This window comes from Pogonomyrmex barbatus, unplaced genomic scaffold (genome assembly GCF_055798465.1).
Source record: "Pogonomyrmex barbatus isolate J1 unplaced genomic scaffold, ASM5579846v1 scaffold4, whole genome shotgun sequence".
Taxonomy (NCBI): domain Eukaryota; kingdom Metazoa; phylum Arthropoda; class Insecta; order Hymenoptera; family Formicidae; genus Pogonomyrmex; species Pogonomyrmex barbatus.
Genome location: NW_028297138.1, coordinates 7174812 through 7187057, shown reverse-complemented (window position 1 = coordinate 7187057; position 12246 = coordinate 7174812). Strand labels below are relative to the sequence as shown.

Below are 12246 nucleotides of genomic sequence, written 5' to 3'. Positions count from 1 at the left end.
CGATCGTGCGCGTCGGTCAGCTGTGCGCACGATAGCGCGAACGTGGCTCACTTCGCGGCGGTGGAACGAATCACTCGCGGCGCGGCGGGACTAAAGTCACGGGGCCGTCCGCAGACAGTCCACGGCCGTTTGTCGATTCGCTTGCGTCCCGGCGCTCCGATCGCGTAGCGTCCCACAGGATTATCCCGCGCGAAATTCTCGGTACGATTTCTCGGTTCGCGAGTCAACAGCGTCGCGAGGATCTACGTCGAGGACGACGATAACGACGACGACGACGACGACGACGACAGAGAGACGCCTGACATTATTCGATCACCGAGAGATCCAATGCCGCGCGTCGCGGGCGTGATCGCAGTATTCGGACTATAGACTCGTTTGAGACTCTCTCTCTCGCTCTCTCTCTCTCGCTCTTTGTCTCGCCTTCTTTCCTCTTTCGTTCCTCCGTGATCGCGGACTGGCAGAGCTTCTTTGTGCGTTGTCGTTGCTCGCAACAACGCGGCGCCTGTCGCGATGGGCGAGAATAAACGCGACACGACCTCGTTTAACTTTGTGACCTGTGTGAAGGTGTAACCTCGCGAGTGCGACATTCCTCAGTTCAGTCTTGGAAAATTGTCTCATCGGTTTTCGTTACTCGATAGAAAATTCGTTGAAATGCAAATATAACGCGCCTCGACGACATCAAGATAGATAAGCAAAGCAGCGTAACGTCGTACACAGTCGTACGTGATTCCGATTAATTTTATCGTCCCACAGCGATTCCTCCTGTGCGTTCGTACGAGGGAAACTTCGTCTTGGGGAGAAATCTCGTCGGATCTCCGTCCACAACAGGACGGCGCTGTGTTTAGTCCTATGCTAGTCCCTAAAGTGTCTCTTCTCGCGCGCGGGATCGATTGCCCTTGAACTAACGTGTCGCCGCGCCTTATTATAAATGCGCGTGCTAATTAGCGAGTTCCCGAGTTGCGACACGTATATACACGTATGTACGGACACGCTCGTCCTTCGCGCGCGTATTTATATCGTATGCAAAATCAGAGTAGACTCCTCCGACGGCCTCCAAAAAAAAACAGCGTCCGCATTTAGGTGCGCGTTTCGCAGCTGCGGCCGAGGACGAAGCTGATTTCGCATCGAGAACGACCTCGGCGTAGCTGACAGTACGAAAATCATTGTTTTATGTGTACATGTGCATGTGTGCACACGCATACACCGTCCGTCCAATGAAATTTCGCAATCGGTCGACCGAGCGCGAATAGTTTTCGCTCCGCCGTGAGAGTAGCCATTTCGCTCATTGGCTACCGGAGTTCATCTCGGATGTTTTGGCAGCTGACTTTGTTCCCTTTTCCATCGCTCTCTCCCTCTCTCTCTCTTTCTCCCCCTCGCGATAACAGAAACGTTGAAAAAAATCTCGTGCTCATCCGCGCCGCCGAGACGCTCAAACGCCGTCGCGGCAGTCGATTCCTCTTCCTCCGGATGCTTTATTCGGGCAGCGTCGAGAGGAACGATGACGTCACGTACTGAAACATAAGCTGTTTTCTCGTGGCAGGTGCGCGTCCTCCAGTTTACGAAAATTCTCGCGCCTCCCGTCGGGTTTTTCGCGTTTGCTAAAAAAAGAAAGAAACAAAAATCGATTTCAGACGAATTTTCTAGACGCGCGTAAAAATATAAATAAATTCCCACGATCAACGATTATTCATTGTAAATCATACAGGAAGCACTTCGACCGAATCCAGTGCGGATTGACATTTCTGCGAACTCCTTGTACCCGATGCTACGTGAATAAGTGCAGTTATTTACTAATCGAAAAAGAAAGGGAAAAAGAGAACGGAAGAAACATTATAGACATAGAAGTTTCGAGGCTTGTCAAATCCGACACACAAAAATGGATTCGGAAGAGGAAACGCTTTACGACGACGTTGACTCCGGCAATGAGTCAAGTGGCGATGATGTCGATTTCGCCATGGAAATAGAATCCGGTAATCCGCGGGAGCGAGCTACCGATGTTGATGAATATCCTTTCGAAGTACTCTCCACAGAAGAGATTGTACAGCACATGGTTGACTCCATAAAAGAAGTCAACACTGTTGTCGAAGTAAGCTTCGTAAATCTCTTCATAATTTATGGATATGTTTTTCAAGATAAATCACAAGAAGGAATCCTATTTTACACATGTTCGTGTTGATCTCTATAGATACCAGCTACCACTACACGTATTTTATTAAATCACTTCAAATGGGATAAGGAAAAATTGATGGAACGTTTTTATGATGGTGATCAAGAGAAGTTGTTTGCCGAGGCTCGTGTCATTAATCCTTTTAGAAAAGGCCCTTTGATAAGCAGAAGTCGATCCTCCCAGAGTTCCCTGGTAAATATGTACTTTAATTGTGTTATGTTACTGATGTTGCAGTGAGATATACATGTATGTTTCTAATATCTAACAGCCTAAAAGACCGACTAATGGCACAGAGGAATGTGGAATTTGTTTTATGATCCTACCATCTTCTGTAAGTTCATTTATATCAAGTATAAAAAGCATATACAATAATAAACAAGAAAAAGATATGTAAAAAAAAAACAATTAAAATTGTTAGATGATGACTGGTCTGGAGTGTGGACATCGTTTTTGTACTGGTTGCTGGGGAGAATATTTGACAACCAAAATCATGGAGGAAGGAGTCGGACAGACGATAGCATGTGCTGCTCATGCTTGTGACATTTTAGTTGACGATGCCAGTGTTATGCGGCTTGTCAAAGATTCCAAAGTTAAATTAAAATATCAGCACTTAATTACCAATAGCTTTGTCGAAGTAAATATTTGTTAAATTTAGTTAAACATTGATTAAATGTTATGTATGTCTCTGTTATATCTGTCTTCTTTATAGTGTAATAGGTTGCTGAGATGGTGTCCTTCGCCCGATTGTAATAATGCTATTAAGGTGCAATATGTAGAAGCAAGACCAGTTACTTGCAAGTGTGGACATATCTTTTGTTTCCATTGTGGCGAAAACTGGCATGATCCTGTCAAGTGTCATTTACTTCGTAAATGGATCAAAAAATGTGACGACGATTCCGAAACGTCAAACTGGATCGCTGCTAATACAAAAGAGTGCCCAAAATGTAATGTCACTATCGAAAAGGATGGCGGCTGTAATCATATGGTTTGCAAAAATCAGAATTGTAAAACTGAATTCTGTTGGGTCTGTCTTGGACCCTGGGAACCACATGGTTCTAGTTGGTACAATTGTAACCGTTATGATGAAGAGGAAGCTAAAGTGGCCAGGGATGCGCAAGAAAAATCCAGATCAGCTTTACAGAGATACTTATTTTATTGCAATAGATATATGAATCATATGCAGTCACTAAAATTTGAAAGTAAACTATATGCAAGTGTGAAGGAGAAGATGGAAGAGATGCAGCAACATAATATGTCGTGGATCGAGGTATAATATTAATAATTATTATTTAAGAAAAATGAAAAATTATAAGTTCTAAGATCTTGCCATCTATTATGTTGTTGATCAATAATTATAACTTTTTTTTTTTAACTATATTATGCAATCCTAAATAACTTAAAATGATTTTGTTATAATTGCAATTCTCACATGTGAAGAGAAATCATTATAAACTCCTCATTTAATTTTCACTTTGAAAAATTTGTTTTTTTTTTTCTTTTTTTTCCTACTGATTTATTGTTGGAATATTTCTATTTTTTAATTTACAATACTGCTATTTATTTTTATTTGCTTTGAAATTAAATTCGTTTTAATGGACTTTGTTTCTATTGTAGTGAAATATTTTTTATTCAAAATTCCTAATATGTATAAATTGTACTTAGATCTCTTGTCTTGTAGGCAATTATTCTCTCTCTCTTTCTCTCTCTCTCTCTCTCTCTCTCTCTCTCTCTCTCTGTCTCTAAATTTTCTTAGATTAAATATAAATTTATCTATGATCATTATTTTTTTATATTTTTCAGGTACAATTTTTAAAAAAAGCAGTTGATATTTTATGTTCCTGTAGACAGACTCTCATGTACACTTATGTTTTTGCTTATTATGTGAAAAAGAACAATCAATCTGTGATTTTTGAGGATAACCAAAAGGATTTAGAGAGTGCCACAGAATGTCTCTCTGAATATCTCGAAAGGGATATTACAAGTGAAAATTTGGCAGACATTAAACAGAAAGTTCAAGATAAATATAGGTAAAGATTATGCATATTTAAGACTCCAGTTGCTTCATTGTAGCCATCTTGAATTGTGACGTCAAAATCGAGAAAGTACATGATAAGAATTTAAAAAATCAAGGAATCACAAGCTAATTCAAAAATAGATTATTATATATTATATTTTCCAAATATGTATATCAGTTGCAAATGTTTTATTGAAAACTAATTCTATTTTAACGTATTTTAAAAGAATTTTTGTCATATTTTCTCGCTTCTGATTGTCGCAATTCAAAATAACTGCAGTAAATCAACAGGAATTTTAAGAAATGATATATTTGCTAATGAACTTTTTAAGATAATGTTTACATTTTTTTTTTTTTTTTTTTTTTTAAGATACTGCGATAGTCGGAGAAAAGTGCTTTTAGAACATGTCCATGAAGGATATGAGAAAGAATGGTGGGATTACAAGGAATAGAGGATCTTTACTAGTTTCATTTCTTGGGGTGACACGCAAGTTCTCTTCCTTCCCACCTCGACCCCAGCTGTGATAAACCAAGAAAGAATATTAACAAGAAACAAAAATAGAGCATGTCACAAAGTGATAAACGTGTTATATGCACTTTATATATAATATGCTCTGTGGCAACACGTATATATCGTCTATTGATAAATATTGAACTCGAACTATTAAAATTTAATCCGATCATCAATAAGTTGATTGGATAATATTTTGATTTGCGCTTGCTGTGTGTTGTACATCATTGTAGATTCTTGATCCTTGATACAAAATGCCCTGTTATTTTAGGTAATCCTAAAGAAAATTAGTTGTATTCGTTAAGACGAACAAGACGTGCGTCATAAATCGCAACGATGCTTAATAATGTGTTGCGATGTAAAATGACGATTAAAAATCTGCTATTTTATTTAACATATTTTACCGATGTTAATCGTATTGAAAGCTTTTCAATCCTAAGGACTCATTTTCTTCCCGTTAGTTTTAAGGATAACTGTTTAAAATAAGTCAAACATGATACAAACAAATCATCGGAATTGTTTTATTCTATTTTGGACCACGATACGTCCAGGCTACAACTGCCAATGTTTAAGAATACTAAATTATCTATATACATGTCGTCAGTGCTATGTATTCATATTTAATAGTGTATAATAGAACTTTTCTCATTGGTACTTGCGTATTGTTTCAAGTAAGCTAGGAACACTTAAATACAAAATCTCGCAATATTTTAAAAATATAATATAGCCATTATTTCTTCTCTTTTATATATATATATATATATATATATATATATTTTACTTATTTCTTTTTTATAGATAAAAAAAACATTTTTACATATGATTTTGGTTAGTTACTCATACTGACGTTATGCAGATTAAAGGGGGCCAAGTTTGTGATATCTTTCACATGTACATACATATTCCATCTCTGCATGTAAAAGTAGAACACACTACAATTGCCAACTTTAAAAAAAATATTTATTCTTATTAATGTTTATTAATATTTTTATTTCTTTCTTTTCTTTTTGAAAATTTAATATTTTGTACGCGATAAATTATATGTTTTTATCTTGCACGCTTATAACATTATGTCTCGATTATGCATATCTGATTTAAGTATTTTTCTATGTATGTAATTAATATTTATATATATATGTATATAGCGGATGATGACACAAGTTATATGATTAATTAAAATAGTGATTCTTAGTGATCTGAGCTAAATTTTATTCATCTATTTTTTAATTGGGAATATTTTTATTATTTTTTCTGGTCATTATCTCGTTATCATTGTTTGTTATCTTTTATCTTTTATTTAAACCGACTGCTATTTGCATAACGCTGACGATATGTTTTATTAGGTAATTGATTAAAGGTTGATGAATAAAGTAATTACTTATCATTGTCAATATAAGTGGCAGACAAAATGAATTTTTTCCATTTGTACAGTTAATATAGAGTATATATATTCACATATAAATGCATAATACTTAAACATAATAATATCGATAATAGCGGAGTAAAAAATTTTGAAAATTTATTAACTGAAATTGTTGATTCTTGCTATGCACATTAGGGTCTGAAATAAAGGTTTGAAACGCAGTTGTTTTCTGTACAGTCAAAATTTGATTAGATTTAAGGAAATTGTTAGATATACTCGCCAGACGTTTTCCTTCTAGTTTGTGATTTTATAATCTATATTCATATTCCTAATTCGCAAACCACAATATATCTAAAGAATTTATGATCCTGTATAAAAATAAAATTCGTAAATGTTCCGAATTTCTTGTACATGAACTTGAACTTCTAGGCCAAGTCTTCGTGTTCACGAAAATGTATGGTATATATGAAGTTAAAACGTTTAGCTGTCAAACTGTCAAACATATCCGAGAAAGCACCATAGGCAGACATCTAACTGCATTTTAATTGAAATAGATTGCAAACTCGTTTTTAAGATTTCATTATTCATTCATTTTCGATATTTATGGGTATTCCAATGACAAAACGTATGTACACAATAATAAAAGAAACTATTTTACTAGTAAAGTGTAATATATATATATGTAGAAAAGAAACCGATAACTTTACTTTTGTAGCTATAAATCACACAGTACATACATTAACGTACATTATCATCTTTATCGGATCTTTATAAGGATAAAGTTTTTTGATCATTGTTCGGTGTTGCTTTTTGTTAACGTAATTACAAATATATAATATTGTATATTGTAAATACTGCAATATATATATATATATATATATATATATATATATATATATACACACACACACACACACACATCCATCCACATATATACATACGTACACTGTAAATCTTAAGTGATTTAGATCTCAGTAGTTCCATGAATATGAGAATATGTACGAGATTTCGATGCTGAAAATGACAGTTAATATATTTCCTTGGCAGAAATGTATTCTTTTTGGTTATAAGAAATAAAGAGAGGCAAATTATTATCCCAGCATCCTACTATACAATATACTTATTATATATTTTAAAGTTTATGTAGTTTAAATTGTTTTTATAATCGTTTCAAGGAATTCAAGGAATTTAAGTCAGAATTTTAATATGTAGTATAGCCTCTTTTTAAACAGGCATGTTATTTAAACTAAATTATCTGCACGCAAAGGAATTGAATTGCTATTTATGATATTTGAAACTATATTGATTTGTATCGCAACACATTCTGCAGAAAAGAATGGCATTCCTTATTTGCAAGCCTATTGATATGAATGAAATGTCGAATGTCAATTTCTTTTATTATTCTTCATTAATCGAGGTTTTAGATTACGGATTATTGGATATGATTAAAAGGATTGTGTTTACTGTAGAAATGATAGTTATTTTACATGAAGTTAGGATTTTTGATTATTTGCAAACATATATACATCGAAAGTATGTTGCTTATAGTATTTCGTAATATTAAAACTGATCCCCTTTGTCTCACAATATATAACAGTATATTAAAACATCACTTATAATTTATGATACATTAAATCCTCTAACGATGTTGACTCGATGTCCTCCAAAAAAACAAAAGTACTTACGTCATTTAAATAAGTCTTTGCATTATTTTATGAGCGGTTTTATTTGTAAAAGGATTAATTGTTTCATAAACCTATATTTAAATTTGCATAACAATAACTTGTGCTCTACCCTGTAACTTTCCATTGATAGCACGGTACTTGATAATGTACGAAAAATTATTCATTTCAGCAAACACGAATAATTCATGTATATATTTTATACTAACAGGTACAAAAAAATTAGATTCCATCTTTTCTCAGAATTGATAAAGATTGATAAACTAATTATGTTCATAATATTATGTTCATAATATGTATTTTTATATCTTTTCTATTTTTTTCTCTTGTTTCAATAATGATTGTAGGAGAAGGATCGTTATTTTATAAAAGTATTTATTCTGAATATGCATATAAAATTTTTGCGAGTGTAAATAGAATATATCAACATATAAAAAAGTAGCCATTATTTGAATATACATTATGGTTTTCGAAAACCATCGTTTTCTTTTTCATATTACATATACTCCTTAAAGTTTAAAAGTGTATGATTGCGATCGGGTCTCTGACCAAAGATATTCGAAAAAATTTATTATTTAATATATTCTCTACCTAAAATAAATTATAAATAAATAGATTGCGTCTACCTAAATTCAATACAATTTCGAGATTCTTATTTCGTTTGTAAATTTTTACAAATTTCTTCAATTTTGAGTATTATTATTCGGAATTGCTTTAATATAAAACATCTATTATTAGAATTATATAAATAAGATAGTCTAATAATTTCACTAGTCTGTTATAAGGTATTGTAATAGGAAACTAGCGTCATTGTCTGTCGCTCATGCTATGTATGTTCACTGGAGTTATATAAAAAGTAGGTTGATTCTAAGCCGAGTGACATTGATATGAAAATTATGTATGTCAACGCGTTGATGTATCTTTTGTTAATCTTGAATGTTTTTCGTATAGACGTAGCAAGCGCTCCGTTTGAATCGAATCGTTCCGATGTCCGTGTAAAATGTTGTAACATTGTGCGTACGCTACAGAAATCTATTTACAATTTCTTTCGAGCGCGTTCTTAAAGAACGTAAGTACGCGAGAGCTTCTTGGACAAAACGTACTCAGGTCATACGGTCCGGTGAGGCCCCATCAGGAAGTTACCGACAAAATCGTGGCGACCAAGCCAAGAGTGGCTCCTGTCATTAATAAACTCCGCCAAACCGCTCCGCTAATTTCTTCGGCAACGGGATACTCGACACACAGCTGTTCCTGCAAAGCGACAACACCAGGTTTGTATATTTTATACGAGGTGTATATTATATGTTCTTTACAGTAATTGATAATTTCACGCTCACTTACCCATCCACCGTAGCCCTTGATGAAATGTGTTATGTTTTCACCAACGTATCTAGAGACATATAACGGCAGTTTCTTTTTGAGACTATGCATTCTTCTGTCCCTGGCCCATAAAGCTAATCTACCCATGAAAGCATATAAACAGACAATCCTGGCCCATGTGATAACATCGTGTAAGAACAACTCGTTGGCGACTCCCACAAATGTTTCGTAAGCAGTATCCGGGACGACGTTTAAACGATTTACCATACTCGTAAAAAGAATGCTGTGCTTGTTGAGCATTTGATACACATTGTGCCTCATACTACGTGAGACTGGATCCTGCGATATAAGATAGATATCCTCCTTCAATAAGTACCGTATTACATCATTGGCTAGGATCTGCGCGGTCAGTTCTATGGAGTCGTCGTGGATATTGTAATAACGTGGAGGTGGACCCAATTGTGGAAAGAGATATTGAAATCGAATCTGGAAGGCAAGATACCACGTGAACTACGAGTCAGACTTTTTTTTTTTTACAATCATCACGGGAATTAGATCGTGTAACGCGGAATTAAGTGCACGACCGAGACGAATAAATGTTTTCTGGGTTTCGAAAATCACGGATACTAGACAATCGAGCTGGCGCGAGTCGATCGACGGACCGTTCACCGACAGTATACGATACCTCGAAGAAAGACATAGCGCGGTTAGCAACGCCGACCGCATATCGGCAGATACCGTCCTCGTTGTCGGCAGCAGCAGCAGCGGCAGCGGCAGCGGCGGTGACGGTGGCGGTGGCGGTGGCGGTGATGGCGGTGGTGGCGGCTCGCTCGTTCGACGAATTCCTGTTACCGGAGGGATCGCATTCCAGAATGCCGCCCACTCTGGAATGCAGTTCCCTTCGCGCTGACGTACCCTGCCCCTCATCCCCACTCTTCTCGCCGAGGATCTCATTGTTCGTCGTTGTCCCGTTGTCCTCGCCGGCCATCCTCTTCTCCCGAACGGACCGAGCGAGGAACCGTTTCCCACGGGAGACTTCCCACCACTCTCCGTCACTAGCGTCGAGGATCGTTTCCGTTTCCAGCGTCGTCTCGTTCGTAGGTCTGACGTCGGTGTGACGCGCCGCTCTTCACATCTCACGCTGGTCTCCGAGATCGTCTGGTGCGTGAATCGATCGCGCGCGCGCCTCCGCGCGCCCTCGAAATGCGGCCGGATAAACGAGCCCGCGGTGTCCCGAAAACTTGGAGCACACGATCGACCGACTGATCCGACCCGGCCAACCAACCAACCTGCCTGTCTGCCTGCCTGCCTGCCTGCCAGCCAGTCAGCGACGAAACGCTCCGCTCTCTACTTTCCCGCGGCCATTTCCGAAGTCGAGAAGCCGAAACCGCGCCGCGCCGCGCCGCGCCGCGCCGTGCCGTGCCGTGCCGTTTCCTCCGCTTTCGCTCCGCGTCTCGCACCTAACTTCCACCGTACCGCTCCCTCGGCCTGCCTGCCTGCTTGCCTGCCTGCCAGCCTGCCGATGCCGCCAACCAGCCCCGAGACCCACGAATGTTTCACATCACTACCACTACCGCTTATCTTGAGACTCTACCCCACCGCGTCGCGTAGTGCCAAGTACTGTATGACGTAGCTCAGGGTTTCTCAACATCGACGGTTCGATCTGTCCGCCGAAAGCTGATCTGTCAAGCAGTGCCCTCCATTTGACGACGCTTGGACTCTGACAAATCGATTAACGACAGCGATTTCACATATTGGAACTGAAAGATATTACAATAATCGCCACAAAATTTATATTAAACAAGCGTCAGACTATGCCACGATTCATGATTCACGACTTTCAATTTGCTACTCGCAACAGATTTACAGGAATCGTTCGCTAAGTCATCGTTTATCGCTAAGAACTCTCCATATTATTTCAATTTTATAATTCATCATTTACATAATAATGCAGTTCGATACACGACTCTCGCTTGACCTGATTGATTCGTGTCCTTTGACCGCAAGAAATCGCTTCGTAGGCGACCGACGCAAAATGAATGCGAATTTGAGGAATTTGAAATACCTCGAGGTATCGTTTCTTATCTAAAACATCGTAGAAGAATCTGCCTTTTCGCGTGAATTCACGAATAGCAAACTGCATAATTTGATCGTGCCAGATTTTACGCGGATTCGATCGTGTACGATCGAGAACCCCTGGCGCGAGCGCAGAGCAGCGCCGGGCGATCGCCGACGGCACTCTCACGGGCGCAGCGCGCGCTACACCGTCGCACACCATCGCGCCGACTCTCTATGGATCATTCACGTTTCCGCCCCACCACCGCGCCGCCCCGACACGTGCACCGTATGCATACACACGCGGACGTCGCATGCCTATGTATCGGTGCGCGGCCGTCTCGGTCTCGGTCCCTCCTTTACGGGACGCTCGCCGATAACTTCAACCCTCTCTAGCGGGAGCGCTCGCGCGCACAGGAGTGCAAGCGGGTTTACCTGCGCTGTGGATGTACCTGTGTGAACGGCGGAGGAATGGAATTTTCGATGGAACGCGCGGAGTTCGTTCGAGGTAACTCGGTGCGCGATCATTATCCCGGTCGAGAAAGGATTTTGAGAATCGACGTGAGATTTTGAGAAAGTTTGAATGAAGAACGCGAGATTTTTTGTTAGAACGCGTCGAGTGACACCTGAGAATTGCGTTCACACGAGCTGTAGGCTCGGGCTATTGCGAGCGTCGCGACAGTATTTCCTTCGCTCCTCGAGCTACCGCTTGCGCAACCGTTGAGAAATTTGTATTCATTCAGCTTTTCCGTGCGCGCGCCCCTCCTCTCCCCTCTACCGCCTGAATTCCTTAGAGGATTGCATGCACGCGCGTGCGCGCGCGCGCGTATACGCATACCCACGAGAGATGCATTATTCGTTGTAGCGACGCGGAGAAACGTGGTGAAAGTCTCGGCCGCAGTTACCGTAGACCCCGCAAGTAATCGAAATTGTCTACAATGAAGTTAGTTGAGAATTTCTTATTTGAGGTGATTTAATCTGCAAGCGAAGCGAATATTCGAATATTGAAAATGGAGCGATTCTCCGCACTTTGAATAGAATTCGAATTGATGCTAATCTATGGTAGATTTTTCATAGATTCCGCGTATACAAGCCGCGATTTGATTTCGGTCATGTAACTTTTTCTCTGGAAAC

At 38.9% G+C, this 12246-nt stretch overlaps 2 protein-coding genes across 6 annotated transcripts in view; one reads left to right on the top strand and one right to left on the bottom strand.

Moving 5' to 3' along the window:
* The first annotated feature begins 66 nt into the window (after positions 1-66).
* ari-1 (E3 ubiquitin-protein ligase ariadne-1) lies at positions 67-7157 on the top strand. Of its 4 annotated transcripts, none has more exons than XM_089080859.1 (8): positions 67-201; positions 1706-2086; positions 2186-2359; positions 2436-2498; positions 2586-2801; positions 2877-3434; positions 3968-4194; positions 4552-7157. In XM_089080859.1, exons 2-8 carry the CDS (start codon positions 1877-1879, stop codon positions 4631-4633), a joined length of 1530 nt encoding a protein of 509 aa, XP_088936985.1. In that variant the 5' UTR covers positions 67-201; positions 1706-1876; the 3' UTR covers positions 4634-7157. The 4 variants fall into 4 exon arrangements, with proteins under 4 accessions (XP_088936985.1, XP_088936982.1, XP_088936984.1 ...); XM_089080856.1 differs by lacking the exon at positions 67-201 and adding an exon at positions 391-719; XM_089080858.1 differs by lacking the exon at positions 67-201 and adding an exon at positions 391-719 and having other exon boundaries at positions 1645-2086.
* LOC105425735 (bcl-2-like protein 1) overlaps positions 5454-12246 on the bottom strand; it is a 9005-nt gene continuing 2212 nt past the window's right edge. The window contains exons 1-3 of one of the 2 annotated variants that reach the window (XM_011636633.3): positions 9743-10782; positions 9079-9543; positions 5454-8988 (exon numbers count right to left, since the gene is read on the bottom strand). In XM_011636633.3, the coding sequence (XP_011634935.2) occupies positions 8869-8988; positions 9079-9543; positions 9743-10045 (888 nt within the window). In that variant the 5' untranslated portion in view covers positions 10046-10782 and the 3' untranslated portion in view covers positions 5454-8868. Of the gene's footprint in view, positions 8989-9078; positions 9544-9742; positions 10783-12246 lie in introns of those variants that run through there. The other variant, XM_025217920.2, reaches the window with a different exon arrangement.

What these genes read in the sequence shown, in the direction of transcription:
- ari-1 (XM_089080859.1), top strand. Translation starts at nt 1,877, where the DNA reads ATGGATTCGGAAGAGGAAACGCTTTACGACGACGTTGACTCCGGCAAT. An exon ending in GATCCTCCCAGAGTTCCCTG is followed by an intron (nt 2,360 to 2,435) that starts GTAAATATGTAC and finishes AATATCTAACAG; the next exon opens with CCTAAAAGACCGACTAATGG. An exon ending in TTACCAATAGCTTTGTCGAA is followed by an intron (nt 2,802 to 2,876) that starts GTAAATATTTGT and finishes TCTTCTTTATAG; the next exon opens with TGTAATAGGTTGCTGAGATG.